Consider the following 24,227-nt stretch of genomic DNA (forward strand, 5'->3'; position numbering starts at 1 on the left):
TGGAAAGAAATAGCTTGTAAACTTTATTTCTAGATTCTTTAAAAATTATTACAATTTTTTTTATCATACAATGGAACTGTTTGTAATAAAGAACTTACATGACAGACATGGCAATATTTTAAAATCCATCTCCTTTCCTAAAATATGGACAGTTTCAGTTATTTTCTAAGCAACTGCTTACAAAAGGAATAGAAAACTAACATTATAATACATAAAAGTTAATATACATACATAAGCTGTTCAGGTTATATGTATATAATAATCAAATATCTATACATGCCAGGCTGAAATTTCTGTGAAGGCACATAGCTGATACATGGCAGCTACACACACACACACACACACACACACACACACACACACACACACACACACACACACACACACACACAGACACACTATTAAAATCAATAAAAAAATTTATCTTTGCCTCATAACTAAGACATGAGGACATTAAAAGACTTTCATTATCAGTGTTTTAGAGCCACTGCAGAATACCTAAAGTTATTGTTGATACTCCCGGCCATAAGAAACCTTGAGGCAAACGAGTCCAAACAATAGTGAAGGTGCACTTAGTTCTTCCTATCTTCAAAGAATAATCAGTATAAAAGAAATATAAATAAATAAAATAAAATAATAATAATAATAATGAAAATAATAATAATAATAATAAAATTAAAAAAAAAAAAAAAAAAAAAAAAAAAAAAAAAACATTTTACACACTTATGAAATACAATGTTAATGCATTTACTATTACACAGCAATTTTCACAACTTTGGTATTATCTTAATATATGAATGCTTAAGACTACTATATCACATTGTAACTTTAACAGTAGAATTGTATAAGATCCCATGCACAGCATGAAAAGATGGATTACATGGAGAGAGAGAGAGAGAGAGAGAGAGAGAGAGAGAGAGAGAGAGAGAGAGAGAGAGAGAGAGAGAGAGAGAGAGAGAGAGAGAATGAAATAATACATACTCTTCTCATAAGCAGCATAAACATACAATTCAACCAAGTATCAGTGATAACATGGAACTGCACAAAAGCAGCTGAAATAAACTATTCAAATAACACATGTATAGAGGGAACAGGGACCAAAATTATGAATAAGATTTGTAAGTAATCAAACCATTTGAAGTTTGAAACCAAAACTCATGTGTGGTCTTCTTTAGTGAAAAGTTGATAAAAGTACTTTAATAAATTACTATTGCTAAAGTTGAAGTGTTATAAGAAAAGGCTACTTGTTAGGTAAGGACTGTGTGCCTGGAGAGAAATAATTTATGAATAATGTTTTAACCACCATTGAATTTCTTTCAAATAGAGTGGAAAGTTGATAACTGGATGCCTTCTTTTCTACCAAATCAATTTTTAACAAAATTTTTTAACTCAACCTTTTTTAGTTGCTGTTCCATAATTCAGCTCTCGAACAGTTACCTGTTGGTAACTGTTAAAGGTTATTTTCCTGAAATGCAATCACAGAGTGAACAATGGGCTACCAAACTCAAGATGAATACAAATAATAGGTGTTCCAAGATTCTACATGTGCCCCACTAAAACCCATTAAAAAACATGAAATGTCAATTGTCTAAAGCAATAAATAAAACACAAGTTAACAAACAAAACAAACACCAGCATACAACAATAACAGAATAAACAAAAATAGTAGTGTCATATCTCTGTCTCCCCTGAGGCTGAAGGATCCCTTTGTAGCTAAAGGGGATTAACTGTGAAGGTGTATGATTTAATTCTCTTTTCCCTTTATCATTATCATTATTATTATTGTTACTACAGTAAGTCCCTGCACTTGGCGAATCTCAGCTTGGCAAGATTCACTTTTGGCAGTAGGGTAGCCTTGGACCACCGAGTGCACGCTTGGTGATTTGAATTCAAACTTGGCAGTCCCCTGGTGGCCACACAGCAAACCACACGGTTCCCCGGTGACGTCAGGCTTCTCTCTAAACCTATCAGAACGCAATGTGAGAGTTCCCTTCAGCCATTTTGTTTGTGCTACCCTCGTTCTGCTAGTGTGGGAACGAATTCTGGCAATTTATCACCAACATGGCCTCTACCAGTGCAACAGGTGGTACCGGTGGGATTAAGGACAATGGTGGTGGTGGCAATGACGAAAGTGGACGAGGGAAATGGGTGGAAAAACGGGAGTACAGACAAGGAAAGCATCACAAATTGTACGGTATGAGTGAAAAGAAGAAAATTATCAAGATCACTCTATTTAAGGTTAGTTACAGCCTTTATATCATGTCTTATTAGCTTTATTTATTGTTTATTGGTCTATTTTGTACATGTGAAGGCAAAAGATTTTATTTTGGTTCGAAAGATGCTATTTTACGGGTCAAAGGAGGGACTTTGGCAATGACCAAAGACTGATTGAGGCATTTTTTAGGCAACTGATATGGTATAAAGAACTCGTGCTTGGCAAAATTCGCAATTGGCGGTAGTTTCGCCAGACTAATTAATTCGCCAAGTGCGGGGGCTTACTGTACTTATTATTGTTATCACTATCATTAATACTATCTTAACTATCATTATTTATGCATTTGACACATCTTGTCTTTGCATCCATGATCACTGGTGACCCACTTGGTTCAGTTCAAGGTTTAGTCAGTCACATGCCAGACAGTCACTGTGACTCTCTGGCTTCTGTCATGTCACTAGGATACAATAACTTGGTAATGGGGCCACACATTTTTCCTCAATATAAATCTAAGCAATTGTATTTTTTTACAATCCCTGGAATGCACACTCACTCACTCCACAGGCAGACAAGTATAGCTGCATTTATTTGGGCATGTCAGTACATATCCATTTATATATTGTGTGTTACTTGCCTGCAGAGCAAGTGAGTGTGCACTTTAGCGATGGTAAAAATAAAGCACAGCCAATTGTTTAATGGATAAGAGGTAGCAAAGAAGAAAAAAATGAAATATTGTCTAATGGTGAATTGTATAGTAGGCAGTACTTGTATAGTGAAGGGAAAGCTGAGTGCTGAAATACTTGTACTAGTCATATATGTTGACATCCAATGGTAACTGGTAGTTTGAACTGCAAATATTTAACACTATATTGAAAGATAACTTCCATGTTTTTTTTACAGGTAAATTAATGATGCAATGTACACAAATGAAAACTTATTCAAATGATCTCTATCAGTTTAATAACTTTTCACAAGCCAATACTGTTTCAATCCAAATGTTAAAACTCAATTGTACCAAAAGAATCCAATAACATTACAATTGTAGCAAAAGTTTCTTAATCTATTCATTTAATTTCTGGATGTTTTTTGTTCAAGTGATCTTTGAGGTAGAAGTTCCTGATACATTGATAGGGACAATAGGAGCAGCGAAAACGGTATATACCTGTGTGTCTACTCAAATGATCCTCAACACTTCGTAACCTATTAGACACATACAAGCACAGAGGACAGTGGTAACCATCTTTGCTTTTAATTATCCCTTTACAACCTCTGTCTGCATGTTCCTTAAGACTCGTCTCATCTCTAAATCTCTTCAGGCAACTGGAACAGTCATGGAAATCTGAGTTTTGTGATGTTCTTTTAAGAATTTTAGATTTTTGTTTTCTTTCCTTTGTAAGTTGCACTTTAGGAAGCATCAAATCTGACTTTTTTTTTGAAGCTCTATGATTCACAAGAATATGTTTATTAAGACCATACTGGCTGTGAGTCACATATTCACACATGTTACAAGAGTGCACTGTTGGTGCTTTATGAAGTTTCATATGTGTAGCGAACTCTTTCTTATTTGAGAACTGTATTTGGCAGGTGAAGCAATAATGATGTATCTCACCATGATGAGTACGAAGATGTGTTGCAATGTCTTTGCGAATCTTGAAAGACTTCCTGCAATGTTTACACTTCAGACTTCTCTTGTTCACAGCTTCATCATTGTTTTCCTGTGAATACCAATAATTTTCTTAACATCAAAGTGTAGTACAAAGTTTGCAATAAAATCCTTATAATCAACATAGTTCTTAATATACTTAGTAAATCCCATCATTGAAAAAAAGATGACATTTACTGCAAGGCAAGAAATAACCCCTCTAAAACAAAATAAATTAATTAGTTCAGTAATTAATTAAATAAAATCAATAAAAAATTCAATTAAATAAGTTAGAAATGTTAACCAAAAGATACTAGTGTGCTAGACATCAGTGGCCAAATAGCACTTATGTAAATATACTGGATCAGGAGTTACAGAGAAAGAAGTGAGATGTTGCAGGAAAGGGACTGGACAGTTATGTTGAGGGAAGGATATCAAGTGTGTATATATATATATATATATATATATATATATATATATATATATATATATATATATATATATATATATATATATATATATATATATATATATATATATATATATATATATATATATATATATATATATATATATAAAAAACAAGTAAGGACACATAAAAAACATCCACGATGGAGGACCAGAGTTTATTTTTCAACAACGTTTCACCGAGTCTTTTGGCATCATCAGGTTAGCAAAAAAAATAAAATTGAGTTAAATGACAAGATATATGTCTAAAATATGAATATAGTAAAAAATTAATTAGTCTAACATTTATGAAAAAAAAAAACACAAACTTTTATCTAACAGTGGGTCATTACCTTTACGTAGTGGAGCTGTGATGTGAGTGAGAGGAAAAGGAAAGGAAGGTCTCGACAAAAACTTTTATGAAACCAAAAATTAGATGTGAATGAAGCTAGAGAATAGTTAAAGAGTGGGAAGCAGTTTGGTTATTTATATTTAGTTCAGGTTTTAGTTTATGAATAAATAAAGATTCAAGAATTTTGATGTCGCTTAGGTAATTAGCTTTCATTAATATTTTAAAGTTGTCATCTGTTAATTTATGCCGTAAATCTAGACAATGTGAGCGAATAGGGGAAAAAAATTGGGGTTATCTTAGATCCTGTACTGGGAGATATACCCTTGTGTTCAGCGATACACGGAGTGAGGTTTCTGGACGTTTCGCCTATGTATTGGTGCTTACATACCGAACAAGTATACTGATATACTACATTGGGTATTAGGTTAGTGGGGATTTTGTCTTTATAAGGAAAGAAAGATTTAATGGTATAGGAGTTGATAAAAATAAACCGAAAATAATTATTAGGGTAATGAAAATGAAACTATTGAAATAATTAGTAATGAACTATTTAAGGATTCACCCACATTAATGAACTACACTCAGAAACAATTTAAAGACGTTTTAGAGTTAAGCATAAAAGAGTCCCCATTTATCTTCAACAAAAAAGTGTATGTTCAAACTGATGGCGTAGCCATGGGTTCTTGCCTGGGACCCTCATTAGCAAATACTTTCTTATGCTTTCATGAGAAAAGATGGTTATCTGAATGTCCTGAAGCCTTCAGACCAGCGTTCTATAAACGATATGTTGATGACTGCTTCCTCTTGTTTCACAATATTGACCATGTTACTCCTTTCTTAAATCACCTAAATTCATAACATCAAAATATCACTTTCACTTGCGAATTAGAAAAGGATGCCTCTATCTCTTTTCTAGATGTTAAAGTTTCCCGTAGTAACGATAAAGTTACGACATCAGTATACCGTAAACCTACTTTTACTGGACTGGGTATGAATTTCAACTCCTTTATTCCCAGGTTATTTAAAATTAATGCAATTAAGATGCTTGTTTATAGATGCTACCATTTCTCTTCAAATTGGACTGCTTTCCATGATGAAATAAATTTCCTGATAAATTTCTTTCAAAATAATAGTTACCCACTAAATCTAATAGAAAATTGTATATCTAATTTCCTGAATAATATATTTACTGCCAAATCAGAAAACGATGATAAGTCAAGTAAGAATTACTATATTAAACTACCGTATTGACACCTAAGCTACGTAGTGCGAAGGAAACTGAATCAGTTACTTAAAATTCATTACCCTAATAATTATTTTCGGTTTATTTTTATCAACCCCTATACCATATATATATTATTTATATATATATATATATATATATATATATATATATATATATATATATATATATATATATATATATATCCCAGTAATTCTCTCTGACACTTTCTTCACTATAGCATGGGTATCTTACAGTGTGCTCTGGGAGTGGGAAAAATCTTAGTTTTTTTTAATCATATTCTAACTTTATGAACATATGTTTTTGGCTTTCAGAATGTATCAGGTACCTCATGAAAGAGCTTGAATTGCTCTATCTGATGCATGCAACAACCCAGGTGTCACTTAACCTCACTATAGCAAGGGGCACCACAATTAAACAGAAACTTAATAGAAGACAACAAACAGATATCACCCAATACATACTTAAATAATCAATGAACTCATGGAGGTTATGAAAAATATGAATGGAAATGAATGATAAGAGATAATGAAGAGATAAATAACCTGGAATCTGGTAACTTGAAAGAAATTAGAAAAAAAGCTAGTTTACTTTGATGATAATTTACAATACTTACTTTGCTACTTTCTGTAAATTTCCCTGGGGTACTTGAGGAATCTACACCATTTGTTTCAGCTATTTCACGTGATTCTTCAAATATCTCTTTTATATTCAATTTAAAGTCAGTTTCACCTTCTGTCCATCCATGGAAGGAACTGCTGCTAGTATCATCTTTCAACTCAAGAGAAGAGTTGTCTTTTAGCTCCTCAGAATTTGGATCTGTTAGAAAATCATCAAATTTTTCAACAGTAATAATGTCTTGAGATTCTTCTTGGTTTGTTTCTGGTTCTGAGAAATCTTGCACTAATTCTGAGCTTTGGTTATTAGCAGCTTCAGTTTCTTGCATTTTGTTGATTATTTGTTTATAAAAATTTACTGCATCTTCTATGTTCTCTTGTAATAGGTTGGTACCAATTAATGAAGAAAATAACTGTCTCAAAGGTTCTGGGAAAGGAGCAGAATCAAATGCTTCCCCTAAACTTGAAGCTTCATTAACCTTGTGCTTGTCAAGAGCTGAATCCAAACCTTTCACTCCCAGCCACTTGGCAGCTTCCAGCAGTTTTGATAATTCCTCTCTTGAAATTGTGACCTGTAAAAAAGGAAAAATAAGAAAAATATATTGAGTTTTAATGTAACCTATAATTATTTATGTTAATGACATTTTGAAACTAAAATGGGCAGTCATTCTTTGCAATCTGTATGTATGTATGTATTTACCTAGTTGTATTGTACAGAGTTTGAGCAGGGATCATAGTGTGCATGTATTGTGAGGGGCACTGCATTATTTCCCCTTTATTTTACTATTTGCGTATTGTATGGCGGCCCCAGCACAGCCTCTTGCTGTTCCGTAGTGCGGCCACCCTCCCCCTCTCTGTTCCTGCCATCTCGCTGGGCCTGGCAGGCATCTCTTCAGTACCGAGCCAGTCTTTAGCCGAGGTAGACACGTTCGCTCTTGGGTTCTGGCACAGGGTTGAGACACGTGTTGCTAGGCTGTTCTGTGTGCTCAACAGTCTCGGTCTGGGAGTTGTGCCCTCCCTTTTGAGTAGCTGGTTTGCTGCTGGTTAGGCTGTGACGGTGTGGAGCAACAGGTTTGTTGTTCCAGGGGAAAGTGCAGCTGGTTTGGCTGCATTTCCCGAGTTTTTGCGTTCGTCCCCTCTTGGTGAGTGGCGACACGGAGGGACGCAGTATTGTCTCGTCCCGATTGTTGTTTTTTTAGGTGGCCGTGGTCACCAGTGTGGTTTGGTGGGCGGCTGTGTGCTACCACCATCTTTTTGTGTAGTTTCTGTAGTATAATGAGTATAGTGGCCTTAGCCACACACAATGGTTGTCTGGTAGGAAGCTTCATGCTGTTTCCCAGTCAGCGTGCAGTAATCGTCTGTACGACCTGTTAGCTACGTGTATCTTGACTCCCTGTGTGGCTGGTTGTCACCCGGAGTTGATAGCTGGGCTTGTGTATACCACCGGATGTGGAATACGTATTGTGTCGTGTAGTAAGCTATAGGCACGTGGAGTCAGTCTTGACAGGTGCTGGCAAGCATCTGTTGCATTAAGTAATATAATAATATACACCACGTGTCTTGTCCCAGTCTGTGGGCACTTACAGCCTGGGTACAAGGCGTGTGGAGAGGCATTAATACTCCTGTAGAGAAGTGGGTGGAATTGTCTTTGTGGGCGGTTTTCTCTACGGAGTATTAAGGCTTCGCCCTTAACACATAACTTATATACTATCTATAAATTCTACTTGGTTTGGTGTAGGAGGAGAAGGAGTTGCTAAGGAGATTCCCTAGCAGTGGGGGAAGTTATACACTGCTGGCGATCTCTATTTCTGTAGTATTATTTGTCTACTACTCAGGGCTGGGTGTGCAAGGCTCAGGGAAGGGATTGGTACATGCTGGTGTCATTACCAAATCCTTAGTAAGCAAGAGTGAGAGCGGAGTATCTCGTCGCCTCTCAGGGCAGCTGTGACACCGTGAGGGAACAGCAGTCTATTAGAGTTTGCACATTTTCAGCAGAAAGAACCTGAGTGTTGTGGCTGCTGTGAAATATAGTGTTGGGGACCCTGTGGAGCGTCATACTCCCCGGTGAGCAGCAGTTAACCATAACAGTATGTATACAATAAACTCTCAATTAACCCTTTCAGTGCTCCGGACCACGATCGTGGCTTTGAAGGAAATGCCTCCTGTCCACGATCATGGTCCCATATTTGACGAGTCACAGAATTAAACCGCGCGCCTCCTGGCTGCTGCTAATTGCCAGATGACATTCTCCCATCCTCCCTCGACTCATGGAACGCGCCATCACTTGCGTGGTAAGAAAAATATAGTCACAATGGCATCCACACAGTAGAGTATCAGATGCCCCTTTTTCACAATTATTATTATTTTACGACGTCGCTAGTGGTTATTTGTGCATTTATTTACAGAAATAACAAGAGTAATGATCAAATCTTGTTGTTAGAGAGCAGATATGCCAAATATTATTCATTTATTGGTAGTATATTGCGTATTTCATATATTACCATATATGGGCATGCGTATCCTCACTCATGATAGTATGTACATCAAGAAAACACTCTGAAAACCTATTTTATATTATTTGTGTGGGCATAATGTATGCACAGGTGTGAAAAATAATTACCCTATCACATTCTGGAGCAGTTCCGAGCAACTGCAGTTCAAATCAGGCAGAAAATTCTGTGTAATTTAGTGAGAATACCTGCACAAGTTGCGGCGGAAAATAACCACCCGCTACGATGGCAGTACTCAATAGCGCACAACATACCATCAGAAAGCCAACTTCCCATCGTTACTGCACCACTTTCCAGGGTGAGTAGAGACCTAAATTTTTTACAGTAGATGCATAACACTATTATGCATGAGAATATTGATTTTTTTCATTTTTGCAAACCTCAATTTTTTGGCTGAATTAGCATCTCACAGACATGACCCAAAAACCTATTTGTGTCCTGAAAGGGTTAACACAAGTTTGAATAATGCGATTTTGATTTAATGGTACTTCATATTTAAGAAGACATAATTAAATACAGTGGAGACTCAATACTCGAACTTTTCAATACTCAAATGCAAAAGTTCGATTTAATACTCGAAAACATATCTGATAGTTGAACATCCACACATGTGGTTGTAAACAAAGGCTTCCTGGTGTCCCCATTCACCCTCTGCCAATTATGACTATAGTCCGACACAAATATGAAAGCCGCTGAGGGGGGAGACCTATCGGGGATTCCCCGGTTGTGGCGTCACCAAATGTCGCAGCCCCAATTATAGGATTAACACTGAAGTGTGGAGAAACGCCCATCTCTCCCGCTCGCTCGCTCTCTCTCTCTCTCTCTCTCTCTCTCTCTCTCTCTCTGTGGCTTGTTACTACTTCCTCCTGTTTCTTATTACTATATAGTTCTCTCATGCACGTGTGTGTGTGTGTGTGTGTGTATAATCCTGCTTGCGCGAGTCTTTCAACAGTTTACGTATTGGTTCTTCTGTGACGCGGCACACACACACACACACACACACACACACACACACACACACACACACACACACACACACACACACACACACACACACTCTCTCTCTCTCTCTCTCTCTCTCTCTCTCTCTCTCTCTAAAATAGACAAGTAGACATACATTTTTTTTGTTGTTTTATTTTACTCTTTTTCCACACCACCCATAAGGTAAGAGTTAAGGTGCGTTTTTTTTTTATAGAGGTTTTACCCTGTAGGCATAATCCTCTCTCATCTATTTAATCAGACAGTTCTTCGTCAGAAGTGTCCTCCACATTGATAATAAAAGAATCCTCTAAGCAGAACTTGTTGATGCTGTAAATAATTAATTTCTCTTGACTATGAAGGTTGCGATGGCGAGTAGCGCAGACGAGATATTCACCTTACATCCTGAGCGACAGGGAGAGGAGGAGTGACTCAATTTGACCTGGGGATTATCAGCAGTCAGGGAGGTTGACCTCACCCATGTCCAACCTTGAAAAGTAGCAATGCTGGAGAGCAGTGGTGCTACAGTTTGTGGTACCTATACAAAATTGTCTTCATTACACTAAAACAATATTCAAAGCTCTCTTTACATCCTTATTAGAAATTTAGAGGAATACACTTTTATGACGGTTCATTAAGATGTAAGTTAATAATGAGATTGAAACATGTGCTACGATGCTTGGCGATGCCGCAGCCGGGGAATCCCCGTTAGGTCTCCCCCCCTCAGCGGCCTTCATATTTAAGTCGGACTATAGTGCTGCCGCGGTCATCAGGATAACATTCTCTTGCATTCTATCTGTAGTTTTTCACTTATAAACATTAACACCAAAGGCTTATTAGTGGTGAAAATATCTGGTAATCTAATGGCCACACATTCAGTCATGTACAAAGCTCCGTCATCTCCCTTCTTGCAGCTGCCACTGTACCGTTCTGATACTGTATTACTGGTAATACCAGTATTACCATAATACAGTAATACTCCACTTAACGAACAGGATAGGGGATGTCAAAGCTGTTCGTAGAGCGGAAATTCGTTAAGCGGACATAATTTTTCCATAGGAAATAATGGAAGTAGGGGGATGCGTTCTGGACTGATCCCCAACATACCACATAGGTTAAAAAAAAAATTATATATATTTCTATTAGCTTTTTACAAACCTTCCCCCAAGAAAGTATTGTTTTGTAATGCTTAAAGTGAAATCTTATATGGAATACCAAAAAATAAAGCAGACATGAGATGGCCACTGTTACGGCCCGCCCGTAACATACTCCACTACCCTCACCTCCTCTGTTTGCTACCTTGTTCACCACCTCTCCACCTCCCCTTCCACATCACCGTCTCATGAACCTTCCACATCACAATCTCATGAACCTTCCACATCACCGTCTCATGAAGCCCCACTACTGTCCCGAAGTTGGATTCATGCGACCCCATTCGACTCAAGCGGAAGTGTTAAGCGAGCTCCCTGATTTCTGGAAGTCAGTCGAGGTCAAGGCCTCAACCAGTGAACACAACGCCTCTTGGATTACCGTGGGATCCACATCACCCAGTACTTCACCACTGCGACACCTAATAAGTATCACTTCCCCTCGTCCTGTTTTTTCCACGTTGCCTCCACATAGGATTAGTATTATTGTTAGATATTAAGTTGGGTTCTTTATTGTTGTATTTATTTCTGTGTTATATATACAGGCAACCCCCGTTTAATGAAGGTTCACACAACAAAATTTCGCTACAACGAAGGTTTCGTTTTACTACCATCTGCTCGTTTAACGAACACCAAACTCGCTTTAACAAAGTTTTATCCAGGTAATTTTTTCCAAATTTGAAAGTCCCACCATATCATGCAAGCTGACAGGCTTTTGAATACACCAGGAGCTGCTGGTACTAAGGCATGCCTCAGGAGAAATCCTGAGACACCTGTAGAATAAAGATCAAGATCAAGCCTCTCGTGGACAACACAGGCACTGCCAATACAAAGGCCTGACTCAGAAGAAATTCTGCGTCACCTGTAGCATCAAGATCAAGATCACGTGCACCACTCACTCCCCAGTTTAAACATAACAGCATCACCAGCACCTCATCTTCCCTAGTTCAACTTACCACCAAAACGCCCTGCAATGTGCCCTAACGTTCCTAAGAAGACCAGGAAGTGTCTTACTCTCAAAGTGAAGCTGGGTTTTATTCACAGACAAGAGAGAGGCCAGAAAACTAATAACATTGCTTGCCACCATCTTGACTCCATCTACTATCTACTATTTTCAAGTCAGCAGACTCTATTAAGAAGGCTGGTGAGACCGCATCTTCCTTGAAAGCTTAAAGAACCACCTGAACTCGTGACTCTACAATGGATAAAGTGGAAAGCCTTGTGGAAATGTGGTACATAAGTTTTGTATGCGGTACCATGATGCGCACTTTGTTTACATTCCACAGATTGCCAGTTAGTGTATTTCCCGTTTCACTCTCCCTCCCTTCATAAAGTTAAGATCATCAACATTATAAAGTTACATACATACATACATTAGTATACATTATAATGACTTAAATTAAACTACCTAAATGTTTAACTTCATAATTTTTACTTTCATTAAACCTTTTACTGTACTATGATGCACTCTCGCTTTGCTTACGGAAGTTCAAGTCAGGGGTTAAACTTGTTATAATCGGTTCGCTTAACGAAGTTTCGCTTAACGAAGTGTTTTTTAGGAACGTAACCCCTTCGTTAAACGGGGTTGCCTGTATATGTGTATGTCAGTTTCGTGTGTTTCATGTTATATCTATATGTGTATGTCAGTTTCATTGTTATTGGGTTATCAAATAGCTTCTTAAGTGCCCCCTTTGCATATCCTCACCAGTTGAATCTGCAGTTTTTTTTTTTTTTATTGTTATTGTTCACCGGCTCCCCGATGCCAATCTTACCCATTTAACCGGTGAACGTAACAATTGGTGACCGTGACAGGACACTTATAACCCTTGTTCTGTGTTCCATTTTTCCAGTGACATTTTTTTCTGTGATAACATTATTTTTTTGTGTTTCTGTGGTGTTGTGACTTTGATGTGTTTTTTTTCTGTAACTTACTCTGCATATGGTTTAAATTTACCTTTGTGCGATCAAGTGGCTCCCTTTGGGTTAAAAGTGCTTAGTGACTTTCATTGGTATCACATAGCAGTGGAAGAGCAGGAAACCAGGTAGAAAGGCGTGTTCACCGATAGCACTTATCTCTATTTTTTGCACATAGGCAGGTGTGTAATAAGTGTTATCCAAGTGTTGGGATCATCATATGTTCATGCGATCATCATATGTTCGTGTGAACCCTCAATCCCCTCACTTCGCGGATCATTTTTCTCGCTAGTTATAATTGGCCATTTTAACTAGTCCCTCAGACTAATCTGCCTCCTTATCAATAACAAGTCCCAGTACAATTCACTCCTCATCCTCTCAAGTCTCGTAACTAGAGTAATCCGGATCCCTCTTAATGCCGTAATTAGTTTACCCCCCATTAGTGATTGTACTCATAAGTGTTTACTTAAGTATAATCTAGGTAATTTCCAAGGTTGCCTTTATTATCCCTCTGCCAAGTTCCTCACTTAAGTAATTCACTTATCATTTTTTTTTGTTTAACATCTATTTAATATGGCTTCCGCTCAGTTTAACGTTAAAGATTTTTGTGCTGACACTTCTCTGGAACAACTTAAAGATGCTAACATAAAAAAAGACCAATGGAAAGCCATCGCTAAACATTTTGATGTTCCCATCACGTCTCAGATGACTAAAGAGGTCATTAAGAATGTAGTTGTTGAACATCTAGTGCAAGAAGGTCAGTTGCTAGGAAATGCCATAGAAGAGTTAACTCCCATGTCAGCAGCCTCTATGAGGACTATAATACACAGTCCCCAGGAAGAACAGGATAAGAGTAGGATAAGTCAGTGGGAAATTGAGAAGCTTAGACTAGAATACCGGCTGCAAGAGAAACAAATGCAATTACAGGCAGAAAAAGAAGAGAGAATTACAGGAAAAAAAAAAGAAGAGAGAGAATTTCAGTTACAACTTAAAAGGCAGGAGAAAGAGTTAGAACTTCAGGAGTTAACCCTACAAAATGACGCTAAGTTTAGAGGGAAAGAAATAGATTTAAAGAAAAAGTTAGCAAGCTTTAATCCTGCTACAGCTGCTCCGCTAGTCCCCCATTTTGATGAATCTGATGCTTTCAGGTCATTTCGTGCCTTTGAGAGCATTGTTAATAGGCCCAAGGATCAGTGGGTGTCTCTCCTTGTCCCCAAGCTAGTAGGAAAAGCTTACAGGGTATACAACGGGCTTAGTGATGAGGTAGAGTATGAAGAGATCAAAGGTAACATTCTAGACGCCTACTCTATCACTTCTGACGGATACAGACAATATGTATGTGAAACCAGACTCTCAGTCTCACACCTATGTTGAATTTGCTTGTGAGAAACTAAGACAATTTAAGAAATGGTTAGCCGCCCTTAACATTACCATCTTTTCGGAGTTGCTCAATCTAATGGTCCTGGAAGAATGGAAGAACAAGTTACCCTTTAATATTCTGAAGCATGTGGAAGAACGGGGAGAGAGTGAGCTTATGTCTGCCGCTAAAGTGGCTGATCCCTTTGCTTAGTTGATGGGATCCCTGGGTAGTAGAGGTCGTGGTTCACCATCTAATGTTAGGTCCTCCTTTGGGGAAGGTTTTGGGGGCGCAGGTGGTAAGCCGACCGGATTCTCGCCAAATGCATATAATTCCCACTGGTGTACATACTGTAAGAAACCAGGTCACACGATCCAAAAATGTAGACACCCAAATTGCAAGGTCTCTCAACATCAACCTTCTTTTGTGGCTAAACCTAACATTCTTTGGCCCCTAAACCTAACAACCCTGAGAACAAGAAACCAGTGGCCCTAGCTAACCCTGTCAACTCTCCTCTAGAACTTTATGACTCATACACGTATCAAGGTAAAGTGTCCCTGACTGATGGTAAAGACAAGGCAATAAATGTCAAGGTTCTGCAGATACAGGTGCTGCCCAATCCATCTTAAGGGAAGATGTCATCCCTAACATCAAACAGGCTTTCACTAGGGAGAAGGTGATCCTTACAGGTCTCGAATCACAGCTCTCCTATCCCTTGGCTAACATTAGCTTACAGTGCCCTTCATTTCAGGAGAGGTTGAGGTAGCCATTAAACCTGGTGAACTGCCAGTACCGAGGGTACATCTTGTACTGGGTAACGATCTTGCGGGTAACTTGGCTGTTCCAAACTTAATTGTTCTTGATTCCCCCTTAACAGAAAGTCCCACTAAGACCCTGGACGAAACATCCCCTCACTTCTTCCCAGTGTGTGCAGTCACCAGGTCTCAGTCCAAGTCCCCTGCCCCTTCACCACCTCCTCCACCAATGACTGCCTCTACTGACAACTTGTACAATAACATCATTTCAAAGGAGAATTTGATTAATGCTCAGGAACAGGATCTCACTTTGGCTAAGATCAGACATGTTGCCAGTGAGACAAAGGATATGTCTAAATTGCCTTGTTTTTATTATCAGGAAGGAGTCCTGATGCGTGCCTACAGACCTCCTGAACTGAAACAACTAGACACCTGGTCAGAAACACATCAAGTTGTCATCCCTTGTCTGTAAGACCAGCCATTATAGAACTAGCTCATGATGGATTGTCAGGTCATCTAGGCATCCAAAAAACCTACAAGAAGGCTCTTCAACATTTGGCCAGGAATGAAAAAGGATGTGTCACACTATGTAAAAACATGTCATATATGTCAAATTGTGGGTAAGCCTAACGAACGCCTTGTGCCAGCTCCTCTGACGCCTATTCCAGTTCAGACGGAGCCCTTCGAAAAGATCGTTCTGGACTGCGTAGGGCCCTTACCCAAAACCAAACGAGGGAATCAGTATTTGTTAACCCTCATGGATCCCACTACCAGGTACCCTGAAGCATTCCCTCTTAAGAACATCACATCAAAGACCATTGTAAAACATCTAATACATTTTTTCACCTCGGTAGGAATTCCAAAACAAATTCAGTCTGACAAGGGTAGCAATTTCACTAGCAATTTTTTCCAACAGATAGTGAATGAGCTAAACATCGACCATGTAACCTCCTCGGCTTACCACCCCAATCCCAAGGCTGTCTGGAGCGGTTTCACCAAACATTAAAATCCATGATGAAGTATTGCTTGGAGCATCAAGGAGACTGGGATGAAAGTATCTCTTTCTTCTCTTCGCTTTAAGAGAATCTCCTCAAGATTCTTTAGGTTACTCCCCTTTTGAATTACTCTATGGTAGACAGATCAGGGGGCCTCTCAAAATATTAAAGGATCAATGGTTTACTCAAAATACTCCTTCAAGCCCCAGTGTGTCTGACTACATCAGTAACCTTAAGAATAAAATCAGTGAAGTCAGATCTTTTGCTAAATCAAACTTCCTCAAATCTCAAACTAAAATGCAACAAAATTCTCTTCCCAAATCTGTCATGAGAAGTTTCAAACCAGGAGACAAGGTTTTACTTTTTCTCCCCACTCCAGGCAATGCTCTTCACAGTAAGTTCATGGGACCTTATGTTGTGGCTCAAAAACTAAGTCCATTAAACTATGTGGTCCACACTCCTGACCGTCGTAAGGATTCCCAACTAGTTCATATTAATCTAATGAAACCTTACCACTCCAGAGAACCAGAGGACGACTTGTCTCGCACTGTACCTGTATGTCTGGTAGGGAAGGAGTCTGGTCCTGTGTCCCCTGAGGAAGAGTCCGACATCGAATTCCTCTTCTCATCACCTAAAGGACGCCCCTCAAACAGCCAAATCATGTCCAACCTTGATGAGGTTTTTCTTTCCTTAACACCTTCACAACAGTCTGATCTTAAAAAGTTATTGCTAGACTTTTCAGAAATCACAGGTGACCTTCCAGGGCTTTGTACTACTATCCAACATGATATAACATTAATATCTAATGACATCAAGCCTATAAGACAACCAGCCTATCACATTTCACCCATTAAGAGACTTGATGAAAAAAGAGGTAGACTATCTGCTCCGTCATCACCTTGCAGAACCTAGCATATCTCCTTGGGCTTCTCCCTGCCTGTTAACATCTAAGCCAGATGGTAGTCGATTTTGCACCGACTACAGGAAATTAAATAAAGTGACAGTACCAGACTCCTATCCATTGCCCTTGATAGAGGACTTTATAGACAACATAGGAGTAGCCAAATTTGTAACCACCATAGATTTACTTAAAGGTTACTACCAGATTCCCCTCTCGGACGAGGCCCCAATAATATCCGCCTTCATCATCCCCTTCGGGCTATACCAGTACAGAGTGATGCCCTTCAGCTTGTCTAATGCTCCCGCCACCTTCAAGAGGGCTATAAATTACATCAACCAAGACTTGGAGGGAACATCTGCCTATCTGGACGACCTGGTGGTGACTTCGGACAGCTGGGTGACACATCTGACCCGTCTCCGGAGGCTGATGGGTCGGTTGCAGGAAGCCAGTCTTATAATCAACCTGGCCAAGTCCACCTTCAGGAAGTCTACAGTGGTCTACCTGGGACATGTGGTGGGGAACAGCAAGGTTCGCCCCAAGAAAGCCAACGTGGAGGCCATCCTTGGCTTCCTTGTCCCTACCACCAAGAAAGCTCTGTTTCTACAGACGATTCTGTAGGAACTTCTCCACCCTGGCCGCGCCCCTGACAGACCTTATCAGCACTTACGTCCCCTTCCACTGGATGTCGACCTGCGACCAAGCCTTCCAACGTTGATCTTAAGGCGTTCCTCTCCTCAGAGCCAGTGGTCTGGACGCCAGATCACTCTCGCCCCTTCCATCTACAAATGGATGTGAGTGGAGTTGGAGTGGGTGCTGTCCTTCTACAAGCGGCATCCTCCATCCCATCGCCTATCACTCCGCCAAACTGAAGAAACACCAACTCAACTACTCTACCATTGAGAAGGAGGCTCTGGCACTCGTCCTGGCGCTCCAACGTTTTGAGTGCTACCTTCATCCTGGCCCTCAAACTACGAAGCTCTTCACTGATCACAATCCTTTGGCCTTCCTTCACGCTATGAAGAACTGAAACCAACGCATACTTAGGTGGGCCTTGTTAACTCAACCCTTCAACTTGGAAGTCCACCATATCAAGGGGGTGGACAACATCATTGCCGATGCCTTATCAAGATCTCCCATCTCACCTCCTTCATGAGCCCATTATGGAGGTCTTAGGGGGGAGGAAATGTTACGGCCCGCCCATAACACACTCCTCACCTCCTCCGCTTGCTACCTCGTTCGCCACCTCTCCACCTCCCCTTCCACGTCACCGTCTCATGAATCTTCCACATCACCGTCTCATGAACCCTCCACGTCACCGTCTCATGAAGCCCCACTACTGTCCCGAAGTTGGATTCACGCGGCCCCATTCGACTCAAGCGAGCTCCCTGATTTCTGGAAGTCAGTCGAGGTCAAGGCCTCAACCAGTGAACACAACGCCTCTTGGATTACCGTGGGATCCACATCACCCAGTACTTCACCACTGCAACAACTCATAAGTATCACTTCCCCTCGTCCCGTTTTTTCCACATTGCCTCCATATAGGATTAGTATTATTGTTAGGTATTAAGTTGGGTTCTTTATTGTTGTATTTATTTCTGTGTTATATATATATATATATATATATATATATATATATATATATATATATATATATATATATATATATATATATATATATATGTGTGTGTGTGTGTGTGTGTGTGTGTGTGTGTGTATGTCAGTTTCATGTGTTTCATGTTATATCTATATGTGTATGTCAGTTTCATTGTTATTGAGTTATTAAATAGCTTCTTAAGTGCCCCCTTTGCATATCCTCACCAGTTGAACCTGCAGTTTTTTTTTTTTTATTGTTATTGTTCACCGGCTCCCCGATGCCAATCTTATCCATTTAACCAGTGAACGTAACAGCCACAGACAGCGGAGACTCACGGCGACTCGGCCGCTTCTTTTTCTTGTGACCCTTTTAGCTTGCGCTTTGTCTTTTACCACGATATTTTATGTTTCCACTCCTCTATTGCCTGCTATAATGGATATCATATTTTAGTATTCATATACGCTCATGCCATGAGGATAACCTTGACTCCATGGCACTGAGTGATAGTGAATTACTAATGAAATACCGCGGTATTTCATTAGTAATTCACTATCACTCACTGCCACGGAGTCGAGATTATCCTCATGGCATGAGCATATATGAATACATAAAATATCGTGGTGAATAACAACGCGCAAGCTAAAAGGGTCACAAGAAGAAGAAGAAGCGGCCGAGTCACCGTCAGTCTCCGTCGTCTGTGGCCATCTCATCTGTTTTATTTTTTGGTATTCCCTGTAAGATTTCACTTTATGCATTACAAAACAATCCTTTCTTGGGGGCAAGGTTTGTAAAAAGCTAATAGAAATGTTGTTTTGTGAACATAAATGCAAATATAAGACAGTAACACCACCTCCAGAGGTGGTGTTCCCAGCAACCTCAGAGCAACCTGATAGCAAACTTGTCACCGTCCCTCCAAGCGTTCATGGAAGCCATTTTGTGGCAGAAGGTTGCTTTGATGTTAAAGAATCTTGGATCCAGCTCCAGGAGTGCTAGAGAGAGGTGGGGAGCCTTTCCTTGGTTTTTTGACCTTCAATTCACCAGCACTAAGTGTTGCAGGCCATTTGAAAGACATCACACTTGTATCACTCATAATACCCAACAATGAATGTGAATTTTTAGCAAAACACATGCACTAGTGGCTGAACATAAGCAAGAGACTGATCTTGATCTTATCTTGATGCTGCAGGTGACTCGAGATTGCTTTCCAGCTTCCAGACAAAATGTTACTAAAAACAACAGTGCATAATCATCTACAGCCAAAGAAAGAAAAGAAAACATTTAGATGAAAGAACTAATTGCAGTGAATGAAGGAGGAAACAACAATTATATCCAGTGTCAATGCAAAGGCTATGCTAGAATCTTGAACCTTTGATCACCAGCTCCTGTAGAAAACAAACAAAAGACAAGCAGAAAAAAATTAGCAGTATTCTCTTTGCTAGTTATCTCTACTTATAGAGATAATGAGCTTTGATGGGTGGCAGCTCCAGCATGGCTGGTGATGCAATCATGGTGGGTTTGGTTTCTTTGCATTCTGGTGATCAGTTAAAAATCGGATAAATGAGCCCGGACAACAGGAAATAAGCAAATGGATATAAGGCATAACGAACATAAAATTGAAATACCAAATAATGAGGCACTGAATAGCGAGGGAAACCCGTATAACAGTACCTTCATGAAGCATAATGCATACCTGTCCATCATACATAAACATCAGCAGTTGCTCCAGGGTTGATTGATCTATTCCATGTAGAAGGATTGTTGGAGCCTTGCAGCCAGATACTTCAAGTGTCTTTGCAAAGAAAGTGCTGCAGGAAGACAGGACCAGACGATGGGCTGGGTAAAACTGGTCTCCACAGGACAGTGTTACATCTGTGTACACTTGCTGCAATGAAAATGTAGGGTAGAATATACCCATCTACAGCTACACCCATACCCATACACAAACATATGGAACAAATGGATACAATACAGCAAAGAAGAGGACCATTATGAGGTAAAACTTAATCTATAGAAACACAAAAATCTTGAATAACATAAATGAGAGAGAGAGAGAGAGAGAGAGAGAGAGAGAGAGAGAGAGAGAGAGAGAGAGAGAGAGAGAGAGAGAGAGAGAGAGAGAGAGAGAGAGAGAGAGAGAGAGAGAGAGAGTGCATGAGTGTGTACATGTGGGTGCGTGAATATCAGCAAGTATCCAAGTATGTCTCACCTTGTCTCGTAAGCTGCTCAGAGTGTCAATGAATGCCAGCTGGTGAGTATTCCACTTGAGTTGCACAAATTCTTCTTGATGCATAGCCATTACAACTCAATCTGATTTTCCATTAATCAAGGCTTTCCTGGTAAATGAAACTATAATCAAAGATGGATTAATGCATACATTATCATTAAATCACAAGAATAAAAACAATAGTTTCCATACCAAGCTTACATGGATTAGGTTTCCTAATTACGACATTCTAAACTAAGAAAAATTAGCTAACATTTTTGGATGAAACTGCAACTTTCTGGTAGCTTTTTATGTACTTTGAGTAAATCTTGTTATTGTTTCGGGTGCAATTCAACGTCTTATTTTCTAACGTCTCCCACTCACATAAACTAATGATAGAAATAGCTAGAAATAAGTAAATCTATCCACAAAAACACCAAAATCTACCAGAACGATATATATCAAATTTCATCAAAATTAATGTCTTATGAACAAGGAATTTACAGATATACACCAACTTCATTCATTCAATTATGATCATCTGAGGGCTACCTAGGCAGCACAGAAAAAACTCAAGAGCTCATACTGACCAATCTTTGGATAGGATTGATATCATTCACACACCACACACTGGTAGAGTAAGGCCACAGTCCCTCAGGTTATATCCCTACCTACAGTGTCAGCAGTTTAAGTTGCGACCCACACCTATACCGACCCAAATATTCACAACACACATGAAAAATATGATGGATAATCAATAGAAAATTTACTACAGTTATTCCTTTATCAACATCTAATATTTGGTATGGTTACCATGGACATCAATGACAGATGAATGAACGATTTTGGCTGGGGAACACCATCCTCACTCAGGCAGCTCATTCATATACTGATAGCCAGGACGCAGAGAACAGTTGCCATGTGGCGACCAATATGAGTAAAAATCTTGTTGATCTTTACTCCTGGTTGCTTTAATGTGATGATATGGGTACTCTCTGTCTTGCTAATGATGGTTCCGGCCATGTTTGTCCCTCAGAGGAAAATTGAGATGTCTATTGTCTACACACTGCGATAAACGTGAGGGCAGGAAATTAGAAGGAAACTGGACACCTAGCAACTAGACGTGAGCTTGAGTTATTGAAGTGGTATTGCTACCACATGATCAAACATTTATCCCAGGGATGCAGGCATTCACAATTTTGAGATAAGCGAGAGCATGTTGAATATATAACATTTAGAGTTTAGATGTGTTCACCATGCACTTTAACAAAAGGTTGTAACTTCAACCACTGACACTGTACTTACTGCTAGGTAAACAGGGCCTACACATTAAGAGGCTTGCCTATTTGCCTCATCATGCCCAAGACTCAAACCCACGTCTTCTCAATTGTGAACTGCTCGTGCTAACCACTACACTGTGCAGTGTTACATGACTCATGTCCCTGACTAAGAAAGATTTTTTTTTTTTCCAACTATGTGACTGAAGGTGCTGTAACAACCAAGGTCATATTGGTGTCACTGCCAAGTATTAATTCACTAAACTAAAATGCAGCATACAAACAAAATACACAGGGAAAATTAAAGAGGTTAAAAACACAAATAAAACTGCTATAAAGAAGAAAAAAAAAAAACATGACAGCAAACTGCACAAGGAATTGCAATATAAAGGTCATTACAATAGAGAGAGAAGGCCAGCCACCTCCAGCACAACTAAACCTGGAGAAAGACATACAGGGACAGGCATCCAAGTTAAGATTAAAAACCACGTCTGCACCATAACAACAGTAAAGGAAATCCTCTCCAAGGTTGACCACACTCAGGCATTCGACCAGCAAGTACCACACGGTACAAGGAACCAGACAGTTGTCACAGTATGATCAGTAATCACCACAAATAAAGTAACTGTGGGTGAGTCGAATATGAGCTAGCCACAGATGAGGTAGGGTTGTCTATAAGCGTCAGTCTTGGACATGAGCATAAAACCAGGGATGTGACAGTCCTGGTAAATTCTCCTCTTTTCAAATGAAACAAGTAAACTTACACGATAACTAATATAAATTGAAGATATTGGACCTGTTCTTGAGTAGCCTGCCCAACAAACCATTGGCATGGCGCTACACCATTCTAAAAAGGTCAGGCTCAAATTCAATACAGAACAAGATCAACCTAATGAAGTGGGACACTGGACCAAACACTGAGATGTAGGCCCTGCAGAGGGCTATAATTACACGAGGTGTATTGACTTAAATCACAATAAAACTACTTAACTTTATAAATTGCTGTCATTATAAATAAACAATTTGGAGAGTATATACAAGGTTCAAACTACACAAAATCAACAGGTCTATCTGATGAGAAAGGCAAGAAAAGCCGTGTTGACTCTGGTGAAAGAATAAGAAAAAAATACCTAAGGGAGGCCCGCGACGCACATGACATCAGCTCAACACCCGCTATCACTGCACCACTGAATTTCTTCACCTGAAACATCCACGACTTACCTTGTTGATGTGTTAATACAGATTTGTGAATGCCTTCTGAGGTCCTAAGTGTTTCGCATATCACGTAGCGTGGAGAGAGGTGGTTCTAGTCACACAACAGCCTGGGGATAGCAAAATCCACCAACACAAGCCAGGAATAAGAAGAACAGCAAGGTGTGGAGCAGTTCAGTGGAATCTTTTGGGCGGGCAGGCGGCAGCACGCAGCGCAAATGTTCCCGCGACTACCAGCCTAAACAATAACACTTATGGATCACCAATTCTCAATGTATTAAGAAACAAAATTTTAAGAAGCAAGAAAATTATATTTTCTTTCTTCAGACTTTATTTGTACATTATAATTCTACATATATTTATTTCACGTTCATATTCTATTTACGTAGGTCGATTTGTGCCATGATTTGAAAATGTTATAAAAATAAGTACTTCCTTATTGTTTAAAGTTAGCGTTAACATAGCCAACACGACAAGAAAGATGAAATTGTCTTAAATTAAGGGAAACATACCTAGTTTATAAGTTGTGATTGATGTTTCTAATTATTACAGAATTATGGGTTGCTAGGATTGGCTGTAGTAAGAAGTATTTGCAACAAATTACTAAGTGTATCTAATTTCATGATAACATTCATTTGTTGATGAGGGATTGGCTATAGACTGGGAGATAGTGGTGGCTGGTGGAAACAATACCTCGTATATTCAAGGAACCGCCTCGGGCAGTCGGCCTTACATACTGTCCCCCTAATGGGAAATGGTGTGGTGGGGTGAGGTGATGAAGCAAAGACTGGATCTGGTGATGTTGGATGATGAGGGATAGGCTGGGAGACATGGTGATATCAGGAGACGAATGATCGGGGGAAAATG

The 24,227-nt window shown here is 39.4% G+C and overlaps 1 protein-coding gene across 2 annotated transcripts; it reads right to left on the bottom strand.

The window, feature by feature from the left end:
* Positions 1-23,581, bottom strand: LOC123516461 (zinc finger and BTB domain-containing protein 14-like). 2 transcript variants are annotated; one of them, XM_045275769.1, is made up of 5 exons: positions 23,370-23,581; positions 20,875-21,001; positions 20,359-20,550; positions 6,516-7,088; positions 1-3,930 (listed from the first exon to the last, which is right to left on the bottom strand). In XM_045275769.1, the coding sequence occupies exons 2-5, from the start codon at positions 20,962-20,964 to the stop codon at positions 3,280-3,282; spliced, it is 1,506 nt and encodes a 501-aa protein (XP_045131704.1). In that variant the 5' UTR covers positions 20,965-21,001; positions 23,370-23,581; the 3' UTR covers positions 1-3,279. The 2 variants fall into 2 exon arrangements, with proteins under 2 accessions (XP_045131704.1, XP_045131705.1); XM_045275770.1 differs by having other exon boundaries at positions 20,875-21,014.
* Positions 23,582-24,227: the final 646 nt, after the last annotated feature.

The sequence above is a fragment of the Portunus trituberculatus genome, chromosome 41 (genome assembly GCF_017591435.1).
Source record: "Portunus trituberculatus isolate SZX2019 chromosome 41, ASM1759143v1, whole genome shotgun sequence".
In the NCBI taxonomy this organism is placed as follows: domain Eukaryota; kingdom Metazoa; phylum Arthropoda; class Malacostraca; order Decapoda; family Portunidae; genus Portunus; species Portunus trituberculatus.